The sequence below is a fragment of the Hippopotamus amphibius genome, chromosome X, assembly GCF_030028045.1.
Source record: "Hippopotamus amphibius kiboko isolate mHipAmp2 chromosome X, mHipAmp2.hap2, whole genome shotgun sequence".
Lineage (NCBI taxonomy): Eukaryota > Metazoa > Chordata > Mammalia > Artiodactyla > Hippopotamidae > Hippopotamus > Hippopotamus amphibius.
The window spans coordinates 120,671,228-120,694,526 of NC_080203.1; the positions used below are offsets into that span (position 1 = coordinate 120,671,228).

The 23,299-nt window shown below is 45.1% G+C and overlaps 1 protein-coding gene across 6 annotated transcripts in view; it reads left to right on the forward strand.

Moving 5' to 3' along the window:
* The window catches only part of PHKA2 (phosphorylase kinase regulatory subunit alpha 2), an 80,231-nt gene that overhangs the window by 36,697 nt on the left and 20,235 nt on the right, over window positions 1-23,299 (forward strand). For 5 of the 6 annotated variants that reach the window (XM_057717770.1, XM_057717769.1, XM_057717768.1 and 2 more), the window contains 12 exons: window positions 354-452; window positions 2,236-2,382; window positions 3,875-3,928; window positions 4,515-4,637; window positions 8,253-8,348; window positions 12,069-12,176; window positions 14,224-14,302; window positions 17,020-17,154; window positions 17,826-17,935; window positions 19,040-19,184; window positions 19,436-19,514; window positions 22,838-23,007. In XM_057717770.1, the coding sequence (XP_057573753.1) occupies window positions 354-452; window positions 2,236-2,382; window positions 3,875-3,928; window positions 4,515-4,637; window positions 8,253-8,348; window positions 12,069-12,176; window positions 14,224-14,302; window positions 17,020-17,154; window positions 17,826-17,935; window positions 19,040-19,184; window positions 19,436-19,514; window positions 22,838-23,007 (1,345 nt within the window). Of the gene's footprint in view, window positions 1-353; window positions 453-577; window positions 2,104-2,235; window positions 2,383-3,874; window positions 3,929-4,514; window positions 4,638-8,252; window positions 8,349-12,068; window positions 12,177-14,223; window positions 14,303-17,019; window positions 17,155-17,825; window positions 17,936-19,039; window positions 19,185-19,435; window positions 19,515-22,837; window positions 23,008-23,299 lie in introns of those variants that run through there. The other variant, XM_057717774.1, reaches the window with a different exon arrangement.

Genomic DNA, 23,299 nt, shown 5'->3' on the forward strand with positions numbered 1-23,299 from the left:
ACTGCTAAAATAGGTGAAAGAAAAGCCGACCATGAATTTAGCCCCCCACCCCTTATACACACAATGCTATGTTGTTAATATTTCATTTTTGGTAGAATACTAATTTCATTTTGGGAAATAGTTTTCTATTTTCTCTTTCTTGTTCCTGCAGTGAGCAGCAAAACACAGGAAAGCTCTTATCTACTGAAAATAAGGATGGAACATGAGTATAAGGCACTTTAGCTGGATTTTAAAGATGTGTTTTATCACCTTTGGGAAAACACATATGCTAAATTGGTTAGTGAGAAAAGAGTGCCAGATATGGGCGTGTATGTGTACTAGAAAGAAAAAGTAATTCATACCTGTGCTTGTAGGCAGCCCTAGAGGCAATTGACGAACTGGACCTTTTTGGAGCCCATGGAGGTCGTAAGTCCGTGATCCATGTTCTGCCCGATGAGGTTGAACACTGCCAGGTAATGGCTCAAGGCTCTCACGTTCCAGAGAGTAGGGAAGGAGACTCATGGAGTGGAAGACTTGGGCTCCAGTTCAGATCCTCACCTTCCTAGCTTGGTGGTACTCGGCTTCTTTGAGCTTCAGTTCCTTCATCCATAAAATGGGCATACTGGGACCTTCCCCTCCCGCTACACAAGGTGGTCATGAGGATCAGAGTAAATCAACTTAGTTTGTCAGAGTACTTTGTAAGCCAGAAAGGACTGTGCAAACATAAGACACAACAATGATGTTGTATGTATGGAGTTAACAATCAAGGCAACCTTGGTTCGTTGGAGGCAAAATCGGTTCTATGTTTTTTGAGCATGTAGGTGGTTTTCTCTTAGGTTTATTTCATGAGGTCCCCAAATTGGATGACTAGCAAGCAGTAATTCACTTGGGGAGGGAGTGGGAATGGGCAGAATGGATGGTAGAGGAGAGATGATATGGGAGAAGTGGCAGATTAGTAAAACCTCCATGAAACACAGGTCAGAGAAAGGTGTAATTTGACGCAGATTAGGGGACTCCGTTTAGTAGACAGTAGGTCACCAGTTGCTGGCAAATCAGCAAACTCTTATTTAGTGAGGGCTCACTGCATGCCAGGTACTGTGCTCGGGCTGTGAGAGTGAGATACCTAAAAACTTGTAAGCAGAGAGCTTCCGGTGGGAGTGTGTGTTTCAGGCAGAGAGCTGAGGGAGAGTGACTAGTTAACTGGGCTTGGGGGTCAGTTGGCTATAAAAAATGAAGCTTTGTTTTAAAGCTGAGAGGCTCTCCCCCCATATTTACACCCCTTCTAGCTCATTGCATTTGCCCCCATTAACTAGTCCTTAATGGGGAATCGGCTCTTTCTGGGGGTGTGGTTTAATAAAGTCAAGCTGGTATGCATCTTAATAGATGTGTAGTCCCTAAAGGAGATTGCATGAGCTCTGTAGCCAGCTGGGCCTGGGTTAGAATCCTAGCTCTGTCTCAGGCTAGCTGCATGCCCTTAGGTGTGAGTCTCTGTGTCTCCGAGTCCTCATGTGTGAATTGGACATAGTTCTCGAATTCCTTCTTCATATAGAAGATTTAATAAGTTTATGTTTGCAGGGGTCTAGTCCCATGTCTGTACATGTTAGATCCCAGTGTTAGCTCCCTTCCCTTCCCAAACTTTTCCTTATAATTTCACCTTCCTTTAGTTTACACTACCTAATCCAACCACCTTATGATTGAGGCCATATTATAGTGCCACTAAGTAACCCATTCTTTCTAGGACTAAACTAATTCTGTTTTGACTAAGCCATTTTGCCTGTTCATGTGGTCTTCTGGATTTGACTCCTTTAAATGGTTTTTGGGTCACCCAGTCCAACTGGTCACATTCCACGGAAGCCAGACATTTCTCCATGCTAGTCCTGTATGTGTGTTCTTCCCTGTCTCTTACCTTCTCAGCCTGGATACACTAGCCTGCTGACAAGGTAGTCCTTAGTTCCTCCCCTGCGTGTCCTAAAGGCCCAGCAAAGTCAACAGAAGGCATGAAAGAAAGGGAGAAAAACAGTTCTCAGCACAGGCTCCAGGCTTACTACTGCTCTCCCCAACCCCCTTTTCTCCTGCAAGAAGAAAAGGCTGGATAGGCGAGGTCGCCCAGCAGGGACCACGTTGGTAGGAAAAAGCTCTACTAAAAATTGGCAAACTCATTCAAATGTTCCCTTGGGGTAAAGTTGTAGTCTCTAGATACTGTATGTAGCTATTAGTGCTTCTGAGGTTAAAGCCACCTGTTTGTTTTTCGTTCAGTCTATTCTGTTCTCCATGCTGCCAAGAGCATCGACGTCTAAAGAGATCGATGCTGGGCTTCTTTCCATTATTTCTTTCCCGGCCTTTGCAGTGGAAGATGTGAACCTTGTGAATGTGACCAAAAGTGAAATTATTTCCAAGCTCCAGGTAAGCGATGGTCACACTGGTGCCCTTCTGCCCTCTGTTAAGTGCCCCTTTCAGACAATGATGTGGAGCAGCTCACCCAGGCCTTGGTTCTCCATGAGGTCAATCGCTTGGTATTTAAGTGGACTCACATTGAGGTATCCAAAGCTGAGTCTGGAAGTGAGAAAACTAAGTCTCATGGTGATCAGTGCCTTGGTTCTCTTTCTAAGTAGCAGAGCTTCAATTCAAGCTGGCACCTTTAAACCCCAATTCGTATCACTCCTGTACTTCTAAGGCAGAGCTTCTTAATCCTTTAGAGACCCCAGACAGACTCAATTTTAAGAATCTCTTGGAAGCTAAAGTCCCTGCCAGAAAAAAAATGTGCATATCCCAATATCCTCAAACTTTACACACAATTTCTGGGGACTTGGAGATCCCGAAGTTAAATTGAGGTTAAAAATCCCTGCTCTGAAGTGAAATGCAGGAACTATGACAGGTTACACCAAACTGAGAAGGTTATTCAATATTCCAGCCAACTGAAGTTATCAGTAAAATGATCAAAGAATGTAAGTTTCCTACACCGAAATCTGCATGTTGATGATCCTACTTAGATTCGGTGGAAAATGCTTTTAGCCTTTGGAAACAGAGGGTTAAAGGGTCTCCAACCATATCCCCAAAAGAAGGCGCTGCTTCACTTAGGGGCCAGTGGAGAAAACAGAACCTCTTTAGCTTGTGGAAGTAAACAGGGAATTAATGTAGGGAATGAAATGTCTCAAGAGGAGCAGTTCTAGACCGGGCCTCTCAGGATGCCCCGAACACTACGGGGCTGGCCACAGGAGTGCACTTGCCTCCGTGGCCAGCACTAGAGCAGCCCCGTGCACTTAAGAAACTGGGAAATGGACACCCAAAACTGCGATCCAGGGATTAGGGAGGCAGATTCAGAGAGCACTGCCACTGGTCTTCTTGACACCCAAGAAGCTGGAGAGGAACACTGGAGCCTGCAGCAGGAAAAGCAGCAGTGATGGCCCTAAACCACAGGAAGCCCCACTTCCTCCCTCCCCTACTTCTTGCAGAATGCAGGCTTCTTTGCATCCAGAGCCTAACTGCGAAGAGTCTGGAATGTCCTTGTGGCTTTCCAGTCTTTCAAGTAGAAGCAGTCCAGTCAATCCATGTATCTGCCTTGATGGCTTCTCCAAGCAGTGAGGGTTCCTTTGTATCTTTGCACAATACAGAAAATCAGAATGAAAGGGTGGTCCTTCAGTGGACTATCTGTAATTAATCTCTCAGCCCTGACTGACACTCAAATGGAAAGTTTTGGCAGTCCCTTCCCAAGCACTGATCAAACCTGAATTGACTTCGCTTATTGCTTAAAAATAAGTTTTTGTACTGATAGGAAAGGCCACTTGGTACCCATTTTTTTACTAAAAGATTCATGGGAAAGAGGGTGAAGGGCTGACTCGAATCAAAGAGGCAAAGAAATTCTTGTTTCATCAAATGCATCTTTTTATCTTCTTAGGGGCGTTATGGGTGCTGCCGCTTCCTTCGAGATGGTTATAAAACCCCAAGAGAGGTTGTATTTAAAGATTGTTTTTTCTGATTCCTTAACTGCTTCATATCTAAGTTGCCACTGTGGTGTTCTCCCTCTATTGATTATAAAACTTACATGTTGGAATATTGGAAAGGAAAGTCTTAATTTTGGAGTCAGCAAACTGGAGTTAGGCAATAGAATAGTACAGCAAGTTGGTGGTTTAAAACCTGCTCGTAGACAAGGACAAACAGTTCTGTGGCTCACACATTTTTTTAAAAGGCTACCTGTGGCCTCCTTGGGTTCCTTTGCCATAGTGACTGATATAATGATATCAATAAAACAGTCTGCCCAGCACCATGAGAGGCAAATTGCTATTTATTTCTTAAAGAGATATAGAAAGCTTAATATAATAAACTACCAAGGAGGGTTGTGTACATTTGATTTACTTTTCTGAAATTTTACCATGGAAAACTGCCAAAAATAGCATCTCCCCATTATAGCAGAATCTTAATCATGCCAAGCCTCAAAGCTGCATTGAACAGAAAGCAAGGGACACCCAGTGGGGTACAATGATATTATGTGTGTAATCTGACATTACCTTTTAGAAGGTTTGTCTGTTTGGTTCCAGGACCCAAACCGACTGCATTATGACCCTGCTGAACTCAAGCTCTTTGAAAACATTGAATGTGAGTGGCCTGTGTTCTGGACTTATTTCATAATAGATGGGGTCTTCAGTGGTGATGCCGTTCAGGTGAGAAAATGCTGGATGTTGTGTTGGTAATCAGCGTTTTCATTCCACTGGTGTGCTGACGATGATTAGAACAGGGTTATGCAAGAATTCAGGGCAATGTGTCAGTCATCTGTTGCCGCTTAACAAACTTTCCTAAAACTTAGTGAATTAAAACAACAACTCTTTTATTTGCTCATTGTTCTGCAACTTGGGCAAGGCTCAGCAGGGACAGGTTTTCTCTGCTTCACCTAGTGTCAGCTGGGTTGGTTCAGTGGGGCTGGAGGATCTGCTTCCGAGATGGCCTCCCTCACATGGTTGGCAGCTTGATGCTATCTGTTGGGCAGGAGCTCAGCTGGGCCTTAGTTCTCTACGTGGCTAGCTTGGGCTTCTCACTGCATTGCAGTTTCTGGACAGTTAAGCTTTTTACATGGTGGTCATCTTCTCCCAGAATGCAAAAGCAGAAGCTGCCAAGCTTTCTTAAGGCTTAGGCCCGGAACTGGCAAAGTGTCACTTCTGTTGCATTCTGTCGTTTAAGCGCTATTGTTGCCAAACCAGGTTTGTTTTGCTAGAGCACAGCAAGCCAAAACACTGAGACGCCGAGGTTTGCAGAAAAAAGAGGGTTTATTCGCAAGGCAGCCATGCAAGGGGTACAAGTCTCAGGTCTGCCTGCACGAAGGCAAGGGGCTCGGTGTGTTTATGAGGTAAAGAATAAAGCAGCAGGGCATGAGGCTGGGGAGAGGTGATTGGAAAAAGGTGTAGTAATTGTCATTCTGCCCAAGTGTAACTAGGCTACAGGTCTCTGCACATTCCAAAATGGAGTTGCTTAGCATGCTGTGAGGGTGGAGTTTTCAGCCTTCTGACACCAAAAGGATCACTGGACACTTGCATATGCCCAGTTGGAGGGTCGGTGGTCCTAACCAGTCTTAACCAGCTCAGTTGGAACCAGACACATGACTCCAAGTTCCTGGAAAACAACCTGTTGTTTAGGCTACATGCTGCTTGGGGGACATGCAAGTTTTTGATTAATGAAGGCAGGTTACAGGTAAAATGGATTTCACTAATGATTACCCTCGGTTTCAGTCCCACCATCTTTTGATCATTCCTCCATCTTGAGGGAAGAAGGGCCATGACCAATCTGGGTACTTCCTGCCAGTAAGGGGCGTAGACCCAACTAGGGCTTGAGGAATGAACCTGTTTAGCACTCATTTGAAAATATTCCCAGTTACACATTAACATTTTGATCCCAGTAAACAAACACCATCTATGCGCCAGCTGTCAAGGCATTCATAGGCCCAAGATTGGTAAACCGTAGACAAAGATGTAGCCTGAGGGGGCACGTAGAATGACAGACATTGTTAAAATTTAGGCTCTTATTTTTAGAGATTTTATCTAGGATAAGCCAGGGATCAAGTGTCTTACCTTTTTCCATATTGGAGTGTCTCAATCATCAGTTTGGCTGAAACACTTAGATATTAAATATGGAAGGGACACAGGCTGAGAAAAATAAGTACGGTTTCTATAATATCCTGACCATATAAAACTTTGACAGGAGTAGATGCCAGGGTCATTTTTTTTTAATCTGAGGACATGAGGAAAGGACCAAATTTTGGTTTAGTCAAGAAAAAACAGGTGACAGGAAATTCTGTGTTCATTAGCGTAACCCAGTATGTTACATCTGAGGGTTTTTTATCGTAAGTCATTCAAGGGGAGGGCACTACACAAAGGCTCGAGGATTAGAAGGCGGGGTTCATGGGGGCCACCAGTCTTCCACAGACAGGTTTATTTGTTGCTGCTGTTTTTTTCAGACCGGGGTGGTTTTGCCATCTTTAAGGGTACTCTTAACTAATCTCTTATTTAATGTAACAACCTCCTAACTGGTCTCCCAGCCTCGCTTCCTGCTGTTTCTCCACCACACCATTGCCAGAGTGATCTTATTAAGAAAGAGATTATGCTACTGCTTAGCTTAAAAACTTTGAATGGCTTCCTGATTGCTTTTGGGATGAGGTACAAGCTCTTCACACATTTTGTAGGATCCCATAAGATCTGGCCCTTGTTTTCACCGCTGTAGCCCGATTTCTTGTTACTTACTCCCTTTTTTGAATTCTGTGATCCAAGCACATGGAAACTTTTTCAGTCCTTTGAGCAGGCCATGCTATCTCTCCCCTCTTCTCAAATGCCCAGGATATACTTTCCACCCCCAGCTTCCCTTCCCTCCTTCACTTGATTTATTTTAAGTGTCTCTTCTGTCAGAAAACCTAAAAGCTGGGTCAGGTGCCCCTTTTATATGTCCCATGGCTCTTATAACAGCATGGCACCTGTAACTGTATCTCCCACTTAGCTGTCAAAGGACCCTGGTAGAGGTGGTCTCTATCCAGTTCACTGGTATATTCCCCATGCCTAATACATAGCAAGTGCTCAGTGAGTATTTGTTAATGCAGCGTTCATTTGTTCAAGACAGATTTCTTTAGCATTTGCTGCTGTGCATACTTTGGTGAGAAGAACAAACCTGTCCTCGTGAAGTTTATGTGACTGACAAACTCAAACACGTTGCTGGTTTTTTAATCTTCAGATTACGTGTTCTGGGGTAGGATATGCAATCTAAGATTCGTTTTCGTTTTTGAAAGCTGCCTCTGTTAAGGAATGCTGAGGTGTTTCGGAAGTGGCAGTAAGCTTCAAATATTAATGTCCCCCTTTGTTGATTCTCACTTTTATGCTTTAGTGATTATCTCGGATCTTAAGTTTTCTGTCTTTTTATTCCAGTACGGAAAGAGCTCAAAAAGATTGAGTTGGAATTTCAGTTATGAACAAGCTTGACAATTATCAGAAACAAAAAAACCCCTAAGGAGACAGAAAAGCCTGTGCTTAGTACCTTATTTTGTAAGCCTCACAGAATTTACTACTCTTATTCCCCCTATGCTATCTCTTCCACTTGCTGCCCAGTGACATTTTAAAAGTGATGCATCCCGTCATGCTTTGCTGTCCATAAATTTCAAACAAAAAGAAAATGAGATCCTGGAAAGCATTTGACTAGACTCTCCAAAGATGAAATGTGTTAAATAGCTGGGTGTGGCTGGTTAAGGGTTTTTTCTCTCCATTTCCCTTTTAATGCATAGGTTTTTATCACTGCCTTTTTAATTTAATAGAAATGTTTACATCAACAGCTTTTATTGAGTAGCACATCCTAAAAATTGGGGTACATGGATCATAATACATACACTTCCTTTTCCTCACATCTGATTCATTTAGCAAATATTTCTTGAGCAATAAATGTTTGAATGAGGGCTTTTTCAGTGGAAAAGTACCAACAGGTGGAAATGGGATGCACTGCTTAAGATCTGGCCTCCACTCCAAAAAGCTTATAGTCTAGCTGGTGAGACAAAATTTAAATATGTGAGAAGTTAAGAGTGAAATATTTAAATCATGAATTAAAAACAACACATAAAAGGCCAGTTGCATTTAGCTCCTCCTAACATTTGCTGTCAGCAAGAGTCTGGGTTCCTCCTGCTCTCCTTGAGCTGAAGGTATTTACACATTTCTTAGCCCTGTGTCCTACTTCTTATCTGTTTGTTGCCAGGAGAGCTGTTTTTCTATGTTGCACTGCCTTTTCATACCATGGGGGATGGGGCTATTTTCCAGGTCCAAGAATACCGAGAGGCCCTGGAGGGAATATTAATCAGAGGCAAGAACGGGATCAACCTGGTCCCCGAACTCTACGCCATCCCGCCTAACAAGGTAACCAGGTGCTGCTTATCTAGAACGAAGTGAGTTGGTGCTTGGCCTTTTGGTATTTTTCATTTCCCTTTCAGACCTAACACTTTTTCTCCAGGAGAAGTGGTTTCTAAAGCCTTCAGTAGTGTTCTTGTTTATCACAGGAGTTACGGCTTTGGAGCCATGCCTGACCTGGTGGGTGCTCAAAGGAGGCGTCAGTTGAGGACCTTCAGAGGATACTTATCCCTGTCGGAGCCCAAGGCCGATCAGGCCCTAAAAAGCACAAAACACTGTTGGCACCATGTTCTTACATATTTCCATGGAAGAAGAAACCAGATAGAATCTCCCTGGGAGAGAGGGAGAGATATATAGGCATACCTCGCTTTACTGCAACTTCATAGATAACTGTGTGTTTTTTTTGTTTTTTTGTTTTTTGTTTTTAACAAATTGAAGGTTTGTGGCAACCCTTCACTGAGTTTTTCCAATAGCATTTGCTCACTTCATGTCTCTGTCACATTTTGCTAGTTCTCACGTTTCAAACATTTTTTATTATTATTACATTTGTTATGGTGACGTGATCAGTGATCTTTAATGTTACTACTGCTGAACTTGAAGGTTCAGATGATGATTAGTATTTTTTAGCAATAAAGTATGTTTAAATTAAGATATGTACATTTCTTTTGGACATAATGCTATATTGCACACTTAATAGATTACAGTATAGTATGAACACAACTTTTATATGCAATGAGAAACCAAAAAATTAGTGTGATCTCCTTTATACTCATTTTATTGCGGTGATCTGGAGCCAAAGTCTGCCTGTATAGTGGTAGTTGAGAATCTCCTCCTTTGAGTCAAGCAGTTCCTGAGCTAGAGCTTGAGTAATCACTTAGAAGCCATTCTATATCAGGAAGAGAGAAACTGACCTGTTCCAAGAAGATGCCCAGAGGTAGTTTTGTTCTATCCACTTTCCTAAATTGGGTCATGATGGACCTGTATATCTTAATGGGAAGATTTCCCCATACATATCTCATGTTTAGCAGAAAAGAATTCTCGATTCAAGGCTATTTCTCTTTTGAACGTTCCTGTTGCTTCATAGCTTCATTGTTGCATTTTGGGGAAGAAGAGACTTCAGAGAGCAGCTCCTTCCCCCAGCTGACAGGGCCTGCGCTAGAGAGAAAGCTGGCTGTCAGGCAGCAGCTTGGGCTTGTGGTTGAATCAGGCCTGCAGGCACATGGTCAGGAGACTGGCAAAGGCCTTTGAAAGTATCTGCCTCAGTTCAGAGAGGCTGTGGAACCTGTCAGAGCTCAGACCGCACTGGGCTCTGCCTGGAACCAGACCACAGGTCCAAGGCCTCCTCACAACCCCACGCTGCCTCCTAATGGGTGGTGCATGTCCAAGGGATGGAGTGTCCCTCACTGTACAGATCAGGCCATGGAGCCTGCGGGGGCTGTTTTCTTTCTAACTGTTAGAGACCTAGATTTCCTGCAAACATATTCATTTTACTATGTGTGATGTGGATGTGCGGGGCGGGGGGAGTTGCTGACGGTGGGGGCTGGGTAGTTATTTCCTAGCAACTGCGTGTTCAGGTTGCCTCTTTTCCAATACTGAGGCACTTGACAAAACAAAATTAGTAATGGAAGGTAATTTGGAACTTGGAAGTAGAGCAAGGGAAAATAAATAGCTTCAGGGGTATTTTACCTATTTTATGGTAGAGAATAACCATCCATCCTTGTTCTAAAAGGCACATTTCCTGACTGTAGTAACTGCTAGGTATTATAAGCTTTCCTTTCCTTTCTGGTGAACTGCTCTGGATACAGGTTGTAAAAGGTTACTTTGCAGCTTTTTCTCTTCTGACCTCTACACTGACCCTTGGGCTTGCACTTGTCATTTCAACATCCTCCTTTATCCAGTGTGTTTACACATCAGCTAGGCACCGATTTTGAACATTCTTTTATTTTGAGCACAGTTCGTATCTGTGCTAGTTCCAGATGACAGCTGGAAAGGTTCACCCATCACATCAGTAACATGTAGAGACCACTGCACGCAAGGCCACCCAGACCCATATGGTGTCTTTGTGCAAAGTAGAAAAAGAGCCTCACCCTTGGAGTGGCCACAGCCTTGAGCCAAGGCGGCATCCAGCCTGGGTTTCAGCGTCACTCATTTCCTCAGCCGGACATGCTTTTGCAAGGCGCCACCGCCCACGGGGCCTCCGTTGGACAGCTTGAGACTAATGGAAGCGTGTCCAGCAGACCTGCTTGGAGCAGCTGCTCCAGGGCGGGCAGCAGGCTAGGTCCTGGGGCACAGAGGGGTCAGGATACTGGCTCTGCCCCTGCAAGCTTGCAGGCTAGGGGAGTCGGAGGAGCAAGTCCATGGGATAGAGGGCAGACACAGGAGTGCCGGCGGCAAAGCTTTGGTGCATTAGAGGACCTGCAAGCAGATTGGAAGGACTGAGGTGGAGAGGGAGAGACACACACCTCCTCGGGGAGGCAGGAGCTGGCCATGGGAGAAGGGCAGATCCAGGCTGTCTTTTGATCCAGACACCTGTCTGCCTTCTGTTCTTTGCATCGTCTATATTTCCCATTCCAGATCTGTGCAATCTTTCTTAACACTACTTACATTTCAGAAAGCTTTAATATGCAATCTGACTGTAAAAGTAATTCTGTGTACTGCAAAACATCCAAGATGCTATAGAAAGAAAATATTTCTCTCTAATCTTACTTCCCAAATGTAACCACTGTGTTGTTTTGGAGAATCTCCCTCCACATATTATCCTATTTTGATTATTTGATTACTGATAAAATTTAATTCTGTTCAGTTTACGAGATTTTTTCTAAGTTTACTACAGCAAATTTTTAAAAATTTACTGAGTGTATTAATAACATCACTGATTAATCCACAAGCACAGAATGACTCGCCTCATGATGTGATTTTCCCCTTTGAAGAAAGATGTGTTTCCTATTTCCTTTGATTGGCTTATGTTTTCTGGAGAAGGAAGGGGTCACTAACATTACCCCCAACCAATGAATGTTGTGATGACCAAAAACCCGAAGGTCAGCATGGAGTTTACAACAGAGGAAGTTGCAGACTAACTTTTACAACACGTAGCCAGCACTGTCCTACAGAAAGAGAACTGTAGCTTATTTTGATAAGTCAAAAGCCTCCAGTGGATTCAGCTTTTTGAATCCCTGATGGAAAATTGTTGATCTAATAGTACAGTTGTTTTTCCTCAATAAATAGCGCCACCTTCTGGTAATTTTCTTGCATAGGCACACTGAGTTTTTGAACCCCCGAAGAGAGCAAAATAGAAACCTGACTTCGCGTCCAGAACTACACTGCTATGGCTGTTTGCTGATGTTTTAGATCATTGTACCCATAATACAGCTAAATATAAGCATGAGCTGTGAAATATCTTGCTGTCTAGAGCTGTGCTCAAAGACAGCAGGCCTGGCTTCCAGTGCCTATCTCTCTGCCTTTTGCCGTCAGTGTGTTTGTGGCAAAAGCACTGCCGGGGACCAGGCCTAGGTTTGAGTTCCGCCTCTGCTGCTTTTAGCCGTGTGCCGCCCCCCGCCCCATGCAAGGGCCTCAATCTCCCTGGCTTCCCTATCCCAGCTCTCTCATAGAAATGGTCTAGAGGATCAAATGAGTGGCATATTGTAAACCTTCCGTACACTCCCCATGTACAGTGACGTTGGCCGTTTTATCCTCTGACATTCTGACTTTGGGCTTTCCTCTCTTTGCCAGGTAGATGAAGAGTATAAGAATCCTCACACAGTGGACAGAGTTCCTCTGGGGAAGGTGCCCCATCTGTGGGGTCAGTCCTTGTACATTCTCAGCTCCCTGTTGGCAGAGGTAAGGGACTTGGGTGCTTCAAATACTGGAAACCGCCTGATTGGAAGTTCAGGGGATCCTGGAAGAACACAGGGGCTCTCTGCTCAGTGTGGCTATGAATGTCTTTGGCATTTTTTTTTAAGATTACATTCTTTTTTTTTATTTTTATTTTTTATTTTACTTTTTAATTTTTTTTAAGATTTTTTTTTTTTTTTGATGTGGACTTTTTAAAGTCTTTATTGAATTTCTTACAGTATTGCTTCTGGGTGTTTTTTTTTTTATGTTTTGGTTTTTTGGCTGCGAGGCATGTAGGATCTTAGCTTCCCGGGGGTCAAACCCTCCCCTCTCCGCCCCCCCAACCACTGGACTACCAGGGAAGTCCCCTGTCTTTGGTATCTTCATGGCTTTAAAGTCAGCTGGTTGGAATTGACTCTGAGGCTTGAGACCTGGGCTTGTGTCCATATTTATAGTAAACCCTTTCTGGGTTAGCGGCAAGCCAAGCACTCTCTATCCCTCCCCCAGCGCCCCTTCCCACTAGCATTGCTGGTCTTTGGCTAGAACCTGGTTGGGTTGATGGTCGGTAGGAAGCCAGAAGCTTCTCAGCCAGGATCAGCACATGTATGAAAGATGCAGGGCTTGGGAAACTACCACCCACGGTCCTAGGTGCAGGAAGCAGGACTGTGACTCTCCAGTGCTCTCTGCAGGAAGGGGCAGTGAGCTGGTTTTTCTGTAGTGAATTTTGTGTCAGATTTGTTCCCTCAGCCAATAACACCCCCACACAGAAGGTCTGCTGCCTCTGACTCATTCCTTCTTGTTAAGCATTTTCTTGCCCCCAGGCTTAAGTTTTTAAAATACAAATGCTCTTGCGCCAGCTAAAAATGAATCCCCCTCCCCAGTCCTAAGTGTGAGTGATTTTTATCAGATGGCTCATCTTTCCTGGGAGGATCCTGCCCAGCCGAGTACTCTGGACCCCTGGGGGGTTGTGGTGGTGGGTGGCGGGGAAGAGCCCTGGGAGCAGTGGGGTGGATGTCACTGGAGTTCCCGGTGTGTGAAAGAAGACTCAAGTAAAGCTATCACAATGCAAGTGGCCCTTAGGTGCTGAGATGGAGTGGTTGTTTCCTGGGTATGATCGTTTCCGCAATTTCACAGACATGTCCTTGGGGGTGGAGACTGTGTCTTATATTTTTGTCTTTATGAGTAGGAAAAACGTATATATCTCCTTTGGAAAGCCAACCCTGCCTCTGACTAGCTCTGTAACCTCGGGCAGGTCTTTCCACCTCCCTGGGTCTCAGCTTCCTCATCTTTACTTCCTTTTTAATGTTGTACAGCTTTATTTAAATATAGACTTTTTTTTAAAGTTTCCTCATCTTTAAAGTGAAGAGGCTGGGCTTTATCATCTCTGCCATACAGTCCAGCTCTGACTTCTGCATCAGTGAGATGGGAGACAAACTCTGCTCCTGTTTCCTCCTCTCAATGTAAAGGCCTTATCTAGACCCAGCATTAGGTCCGGCTTCTCCTCAGAACTCCCGGAACACCTTGACCCGCTCTCTTAGGGTTCTCATCATTTATAGAAAATATGAGGAGATCCACATTCAAAGAGCACTCTGCAAGCAGTGGGGGGGGGTAGTTTTGTGTTTCAGGACAGTTAGCTCTGGGCCAAGTCCTTCCCTAAGCATATTGTCTCAGTTTTCCCACCTGTAAGATGGTGCGAGTGGTAGTGCCTCCCTGTTAGGAGGCCTGTGTGAGAGTGCATGTACAGGGCTCAGCACAGTACCTGGTGCAGGGTAAGGGCTCGGGAAGCATGAGTTACCCTTGTTCTTTTCACTCACACAAGGTTGGCATCTTTGACTAGCCCTGGAGAGCTGGGTGCTGAAAACACAATACATTTATCAGTGCCATCTAAATGGTATACTGTAGTTCAGAGAAAATAAGCAATTGCCTTGAAAAAATATAAAGGAATAAAATACTGAAGATCTTGAGCTCCCAAGTAGTTTATTTTCAAACTTAGGTTTAAGGTGAAATTTCAGTTAATCAGTATTTCATAGCATTAATGCTCCTCTTTTCCTAGGGATTCCTTGCCACTGGTGAAATTGATCCCTTAAATAGAAGATTTTCCACTTCCGTCAAACCTGATGTCGTAGTACAAGGTTTGTGAGCGTGTTTACTATTCATGTATAACTTTGTAAAACCAATGTTATTTTTAAAGCAAAGTGTTCCTAGTTTCCTATCTACCTTTTTAAAAACTGTGTATGTATATATTTTAGCATATATTAGTTCTGTGAAATATAACTCTGCAGCTCCCAATCACAAAGTTACTATCTACGAAGCAATTGTTGTCTTGAATCTAAACCTTGATTGCAACTGGGGCACAAGTGATTCATTGAGCATCATTTTTCATAACTCTGTTCTTTAAAAAGTAGATCGTGACCTTGTTGAAAACTCAAAACCCAAGTGAGGGTTCACTCGTTCCTCCCTTGGAGGCCTGACTTCTTTCCAGAGCTGCAGGCCCATATTTTTACCTGCCTGCACCCGTCTCCCCTCTTCTCTAGCTGGCAACTCTTCCACAGAAGTGCAAGGCCAGCCTGGGCTGCTCTGACTAGCCACATGACTTCACCTCTCTGTGCCTCAGGCTCTCATGACCAGTGCTGTCTCGCAGGGTGGTCTTGAGAGGAACTGAGATCCACGGGGAAAGCTCTCAGTGCAGGGCCAGGCCTAGAATGCACCTGGCTGGCCGATTCCTCTCCCTACTTTCCCTCCTAGGAAGGACTCCCCAGGAACTCACACGCCTCGTAGAGCAACTTATATACCAGCTAGTATCGTACCGTGTTGTGTCTACGCCTGTGTCCTCTAGAGTACACTGCACATTTCTTAAGGACAAGGGCCTTATCATTTTTGTAGCTTCTATGTTGATTGATACACACGCACTCTATACATTAAAAACAATGACTGAGCAAATGAAGGGCAGCCCTCTCTGTGGCCACGGACGCATTTTGCTGTGCCTGCCCGTGATACAGTAGTGGTCGTGCAGGTCGCCGCCCAGTCGATACTGTGCCCCATGCCCACTGAGAGAGACACCCACTCAATCACAACATTCTCATCAGATAGAAATTGTGACCATCACGAGTATCATCCCCATCTTACACATGAGGCTGAGGGGTTGACTTACTCGGGGGCCCACAGCTGACAGCTGGAGGTGCAGACCCAGTTCTGACATCCAGGTGGCCTGATCTAGCCTGACCCCACAGTCTCTGCCCGTCACCAGAGCACATGCTGCTAAGTGATCCCTTAAGTCCACAAGGCCTCGCTTCCAACTGCAGGCCGGCATGCATCGGTGCATCCTGAGCACTGGTTCTTTTTTAATGCAGTAGAAGAAAACAGAGGAGAAAATATCAGAGGCTCTGGCCTGGAGGAAGGGGAAGTGCAGTTTCAGAAACTTCTCCGCATGCAGCTCTATCAGATCACCAGGCTCACAAGTCTTGGTCAAACCAGTGCTCTGAAAGAGTCACTTCTCCAGAGTGACCGCTGTGTGGCTCTGATACGTGCAGATATCTGCACGGTGTTGGAAGCTTCCAAAGAGACAGATGTTAAGGGAAGCCGCTCTCCCAGTCCTGCATGGCTGATGTTCCCATGCTGGGGCCTGGGGGCTTAGCTTCCAGTCTCTACTCAGCTACAGCTGGCCAGTTGAGCAGCAGAGCTTCCCCTCAGGGCCTTGTTGTGAAGCTCAGATGACATCATGTATATTAAAATACTTTGAAAAAGCATCATGTGCTATGTAAATATAAGGAGGTAACATTCAGGTCTCGGTGGCATTTACGTGTATTATAGGTTCAGGTGCCGCCAGCCTGAGGGTACAAGCAGTGGGGCTCAGGGAGCTACCTTGACAGTAACCAACTCTTTCCTCTGGCCTGAGCAATGCCACGAGCCCCTCCAGTCCCTTGCAGGCTCAGCTGCAACTGGACACAGCACCAGCCGCTCTCTCTGTGGCCAGAACTCCCTTTCTCCAGTTCTTTCCCTGGGACTCCTTCCTTTTGCCAAGCACTGTCCCTTCTCTTAAAAGCCAGCAGTACTGGTACAGTAGGTATGGGGCTCTGAGCCCGCCTCGGGTCCCCACATCCCAGATATCCTGGAGCCCTGCCTGCTGGAGAGGCAGATGCCCAGCCTCACTCACTGGAGATGGGGCCCCGGCCAGCCCATTGGGGAGCATGGCCCAGCCCTGGGGTGGCTCTTCCCCACCAGCAGGAGATCCTGTGCTGTGCTTCCCAGTGGGCCAGGCTGCCCCACTACCACCAGCCCAGCAGTAGACCCACTCTTCCTTCTCTCCAGAGCATAAAACCTCCTCCCCCGTCCCCCTCCCTCCCCCCCCCCCCGCCCCCCCCCCCCCCCCGCCCACCACGGTCAGAGCATCCCCTGCTAGCACACACCACTGTATTGCTCTTCTGTCTTTGAGAGTAGAGGCACAGACTTCTTCTGGTATCCCCTTTGCAAAGCTGTTTCCACTCCTGACCCCATGTGGAAAGAACACAAGACAGGTTTTGAATAAATGTAGACCCCCAGGGAGGCAAGACATCATTTGAGATGGGTAATTTGTCTTGGGATCTGTTGAAGACCACTTCTAGAAGTCTCAGACTGTCTTGCACATTGAGGGCACTTGATAAATATACACTGTGGGTGCTGAGAGGAGGCGAGGCCAGAGAGAACCAGGAAGAGCGACGGGACAAGCGCTGTCCCTTTCAAAACCACCCAGCGTGTGGAGAGCGTGCTTACGTTTCTATCACAGGCCAGAGATGAGAGCAGACAGCAGTGCGCATCCATGTGAGGGGACGAGGGCCACCATCTAATGCAGATGCTACACTCTTGTTCACAGTGACTGTTCTGGCAGAAAACAACCACATTAAGGAGTTGCTGAAGAAACATGGGGTGAACGTCCAGAGTATTGCTGACATTCATCCAATCCGAGTCCAGCCAGGCCGGATTCTCAGTCACATATATGCCAAGCTTGGTAGGTTTGGGGAAATAGGGTGTTTTTGGCGAGGAGACATCTCGGTTCTAGGTTTTGGGTCTGAGGGAGACTGTGATATGTGTAAATTCTACAGAATTGGGCAAAGCACTAATGTAGGTGATTTGACTGCTTCTTTGTGAAGAGGAATGGCCAACAAGCACATTTCTTCATGCCCATTCAGGAGATGTCACCACAGGTGGCTATGTGATTCGTCAGATCTATTGTAAAATAAGGAGCCACCTTTGAAAATTCACAATTGGGGAAGTCATTTGTGTCTTGATAAAGTTTCTAAATTTTATCCACAGTCTAAGAAAATGCTCATTTACCCATTAAAGTGGGTGGTGGGTTCTCTTTACTTTTTCTAAAATCTGACTTTGTTTAGGATCATGGTTCAATACTAAATAAATAAAAAGTGAACATTAATAAAGTCCTTTTAATAATTTTATTCCATATAGATGTTGCTCCAGGTGCTGTTCTTCTACATGCATGAAAAGAAGGGGATGGGATTTGTTTTTAATTTATCCTTGTCCCAAAGAAGGATAACAGTATTAGAAAAACCAAACCGCAAAGTGAGGTTAACATATAAATAAGCCCAGTCTTAGCCAGAATCACTTGGATTAGATGTCACTGTATTTGCTCAAACTCTGATTTCTCTTTTATTTTCTAAATAGGACGGAATAAGAATATGAAATTGAGTGGGCGACCATATCGGCACATTGGTGTCCTTGGAACATCTAAACTATATGTGATTAGGAACCAAATCTTTACTTTCACACCCCAGGTGAGAAGAGCAGGCCAGTAGCAAACCAGCAAGCATCGGTGTATTAAGCTCTCTTTACTGTCTGGTGAGCTACTTTGTGGCAGAATGTGGATGCATGTGTTCAGATAGAGACATAAGATGACACCTAGTACCTAATGCAATTCTTTACTCATAGTAGGTGCTCAATAAATGTGGCTTGAATTTAATTGAGCATGCCATCACTTCCAGTATGAAATTCACATTGCTTTACAAATTTGCTAGTGACATGTCACTTGACTCTCAGTCCTTGTGCCCTAATTACAGTAGTCCTTAACCCTCGCTTAGGCTGTCAGCAGGTCCTGTCAGTAGACTCCCACATGGGCAGTCTGATTTTTTGACAAGATCCTAAATATACTGACTATGGAACTTTTCTTCAGAGTTTTCATTTCCAAAAGAAACTAGTCCTGTGGAATGCAAACAAGGCATTTTTCATCCATTTGGGCAGCTAGAAAGGCCAACTGAGGGATCACTTTGTAAATATGGGGCAGAGCCCCCCCACATAGTTGGGCCGTGGGGTCATGGGTCAGTAGCCCATGCTGCTCGCTTAAATCTTATTTCCCTTCGTAACAAATTTTAGACCAGAGCTGAGTGTGCACTGGTCCAGAGGCCAGGACACCAATATGATTTTCATCAACATCAGGGAACAGTGCCTCTAGTTCACATTAACCAGGCCATCAATCAGGTAAATACAGTCTCCACGTCTCACCTGCTCTCAGTGGCCCCACTAGGAAAGCATCTCCAAGCCCAGCAGCCCTGGACAGCGAAGGAATTAAAGAGTTATTGATTTCCTTTCAAGGACGGTGGTGTTGGCCAGGTCCTTAAATCCCCATCCAAGGAGCTGTAAATAGATCTAGCCATGCAACTTTCCCTTCCACGCTAGTGCTAATGGAGCCCTGGCTCCTGGGCAGGTGACAGATCGATTTGTCTGATTATGAGGAGAGCCCCGTGATGGGGGCCAATTATAGTCAGGATTGAGCCTCTTCTCTGGAAACAAAATGCAAGGATTAGTGCTGCCATGAATGACAGCTGGGGTTGTGTCAAGGGAGATGAAGGACAGCCTTGAACCTGGCCTGTTCTGACTTGCAGTTCACTGACCAGCATCATTTCTACCTGGCCCTGGACAACGAGATGATAGTGGAGATGCTGAGGATCGAGCTGGCCTACCTGTGCACTTGCTGGCGGATGACGGGCAGACCCACGCTCACCTTCCCCATCACCCATACCATGCTCAGTAACTCCATGAACTTGATCTCCCTGAACTCATGTCCCACTGGTGGTTTGGGCCCTTTTCAAAATGTTTAAAAGGAATCCCATGGACAGAGCTAAGTACTGAAGGGGGTCCTTAGCAGTTAGATTTCTTAGGTCGAGAATCTTCTATGCCATACGTATTTTAATTAGATTGTGTTGATGAAAACATTTCAGTGCATACCCGAGCAAAGTATTCCCAGATTAAGTAAACTAATTCATCTTTTCTTTTTTTAGCAAATGATGGCTCAGATATTCATTCTGCTGTTCTTTCTACAATTCGAAAACTAGAGGATGGATATTTTGGAGGAGCTAGGTAATTTGTGATTTTTTTTTAATAAACAAAAGTAACATTGACCTTTCTTAAAGTCTTTTGCTGCCCTTCTCTCATTTTTCATATCAATTGCTGAACATAGAATTGTGGCGCTTTAGAGTAAAAACGAAGTTAAAACATCTAATCCAGTCACCCATATGAAACTGAAATCACCTCTAAGCAACATTTGGTGGGTATTTGTGAAGCTTTTATGGGCGCCAGGGGGCCTAGGGCATGGAGAGGTGAACGTATCAAGTCTCTCCGAAGTGGTGCTCTCGGAATGCATGTATGGAATGCTGTGTCTGCTTCTACTAAAAGGCGTGCTAGGAAACACCCAGTGCCTAGGATCTGGCAGGTGTTCAATAATCAAATCACTCCTTGAATTGACTTGAGTGTGCTAACACCTTAAGAGTAATTCACAGAACTTTATAGACTCCTTCATGGCCTTCAGAACCTGAATGAGCCTCCCTAGACCATTGTCCCCTCATCCTCCGTGGAACGACACCCATTCCGGTTTGTAGGCCCGCAGTCCAGCCAGTGCTCCCAGGTATTACAGTGAAGCACCTTGAGGGATAGGGAGCTCACCTCCCACGGAAACCCCTTTCGTTTTTGTACCCCACGACTATCACAAGGCAGAGGATTTCTCAGTAGCATCTATGCCCTGATCTCTGTGAATCTCCTGGGATATGCCAGAAAGGCCCCAGCAGAACCTCACCGTGCAGCCAGCCTGAGTAACGTGTGGCCATTCCTGAGATCAGGGAGGCTGCCGTTTTGGTTCAGCCTCCAATGGCGTGCCAGTTGCTAAAGGTGTTTGGGAGTTGAAGTCAGCCCTTCTCACATCCTCCCATGCCAGGGACCCTGCTGCCACAGTAGTTTTTTTAAATTATAAAATACACATAAAAATTGCCATCTTAACCATTTTATTTGTTTTTTGGCTATATTGGGTCTTTGTTGCTGTGCACAGGCTTTCTCTAGTTGCGGCGAGCAGGGGCTACTCTTCGTTGCAGTACGCAGGCTTCTCAGTGTGGTGGCTTCTCTTGTTGAGGAGCACAGGTTCTAGGCGCGTGGGCTTCAGTAGTTGCAGCTTGCGGGCTCTAGAGCGCAGGCTAAGTAGTTGTGGTGCACGGGCTTAGTTGCTCCGCAGCATGTGGGATCTTCCCGGACCAGGGCTCGAACCCGTATTCCCTGCATTGGCAGGCAGGTTCTTAACCACTGCGCCACCCAGGAAGTCCTACAGTTCAGTTGCATTAAGTATATTCACGTTGTTTGCAACCACTCTCTAGAACTCTTTTCATCTTGTAAAACTGAAACTCCGTACCCATCAAACTACTCTTCATTTTCCCTGCCATTTCTCCTGGCAACCATGGTCTACTTTCTGTCTCTAGGTGTCTCATCTAAGTGGACTCATCCAGTATTTGTCTTTTTGTGACTGGCTTATTTCACTTAGGCTGATGTCCTCAGGGTTGAGTCACTGGATTTCTAAGCACTGGGTTCGGCACCTCTGCTCAGCAAGCTTGCTGCAGGTTTTGCTATAGACTTGAAGTGGCCTGGCCCTCACTCCAAGCTTCTCCTGGCCTCTCTCATGAGTGTCAGCAGGGCCATCCCCAGCATTCTGCTGTCTACATCCCAGGGCTGGCACTATAACTGCAGTTGGCATCCACTTTTGTACATTTCATCTCCAGCTTGGATAAGTTACCACCTGGCATATGGCATCATAACTGAGAGACAATACCATACGCCCATAATTGTTTTCCAAAATGAATTCTTTAACTGAAATCTAATCATTGTCAAAAGGATACCGTATGCAGTTAATTGAGCACTTGCAGTGTGTTCTTTGTCGCTTTGCATGTGTTGTCTCATGTTCACTTTGTCGCACGGGCTGTATTCCTATTTTATGGGCGAAGATCTGTAGGCCCAGAGAGCCAGGGGCTCAAGATGAGTAGGAGCAGAAGCTCCATGTGAATCCAGAAACCAGGCTCTCCCTATCATGCTGAGCTGGATGGGGGCTTACAGGAATTAGGAGGGCCTCCTGCTGTATGGCAAATGATTCAGAGAACCATGGGAAGAAACAGGAGTGCCTGTTCCATCAGCTACCTTTCCTACTAAGTTCTTCATAATTAAAGTTGAATGTCATTTTGGCTCTTTCTAGGTTTGAGGGTGTTTAAAAAACTGAACTCACTCTACATGCCAGACTCTACCCTCTGGACCCACCTGGGGTCGCTTGCTATCAGAGGGTTTAAAATTACTGCCTTTCCGCCTTTGACCTGATTCCTTTTAACTTTGTCAGAGAGAAACTGGTAGCTTGGTTCCACCTCATCTGCTACTGTTTCCAACCTCAGGGCAAAATAGTCCTTAGAACTAGCCCCAGGACTTTAGGGGGAAAAAGTTTTTACTTGATTAAGGAAAGGCTTTTCTTTCCCTCAGGCAATGTTTCTTGACATAGTCCACTTGCCTGCTCATGCACCTGTGCACTCATTTGCATTGAGTGCTTCCATTTACTCTTCTCAAACTAAGCCATTTGAACAAATCATAATCTGATGCTCATAGCTCTGAGGCATCCTGTAGTTTTCTGTCTCCAGATCTAACATTTTAAGAAGTACATAGTGCTGGCTTTCTTTCAGCAGAGTGGACATCCCACTTGCTCCCCGAACCTGGGGGTGAACCAGGTTCGGGGAGCAAGAACTTGGAGGCTGCTGGCTTTGTAGCAGAACCCCACATTACCAAACCAGCTCCCAGTTTTCAGTGGAACTTTTCCCAGCCTGATAATAGGGCCACTCTGGGGCACTGTTCCAATCTGGGGATGGCCCGCCCATAACATTCCTTCTACAGAGAACTTTGGCTCTGGGATGTGCCTCACCCAGCATTTACACCCTCCCCTGCTCCCCAGGCCTTATGTGGCTGCATGATAGGGACTCATAAAAGATAGAATGAGTGCATGCAAAGAATTGTTGCTTGTGATTTTGTTCTGGTCCAGTTGTTTCAGGGCAAAAAATACCCAAGAGTTGGTTCTGGTTAAAAGTGGTTCGCTCAGTATATTTTGTAAAACTTTGGTTGGTTCAGTAAAATAGATTTCTGTTTGTGTTGGGTTTGGGAGTAAGAAATCAGCATGATTCATTTTGGCTTTTAATATGCTGTGTACTTCTACTTCGTACTTGCTATTGAATTTTCATTTTAATTTCTTGCCTGACTACTTGTATGGGGCAATCTGCAGAGTGACATATTTATTGATTCTGGCACCTGGTTATTGAAAAGGCTTTCAGTGATTCATAGTGGAAGTTTGTCCACCTCCACCTATATCTCTAACATAGTGTCTTTCTCCTTGGCAGAGTAAAATTAGGGAACCTTTCGGAATTTCTCACCACCTCTTTCTACACGTATCTGACCTTCCTGGATCCAGACTGTGATGAGAAGTTGTTTGATGATGCCAGTGAAGGGAGCTTTAGTCCTGATAGTGGTTCAGATTTGGGAGGATATTTGGAAGACACCCATAATCAAGGTACGGCTTGGAATGCCTTTGCAGGTGGTCCTTGAATTTATTTAAACCTTGGCATTGTGATAAAATTGCCCTAAAACTCAAGCACAGAAATAGATTGGTAATTAACATAACAAAAAAGAGTCTTTGGAAACTTTCACGTATCAAAATGAATAAAATGCCAGTTTAAAACCTAAACTGCAAAAGTGGGCCTTTTTTAAACCTAGAGGGACAAACAGTTTCAGGAATGTGGACTCTTCACAAAATATAGAGAAACAAACAAACTGCCTGAATTTTCAAAGGAATGGTAGAATAA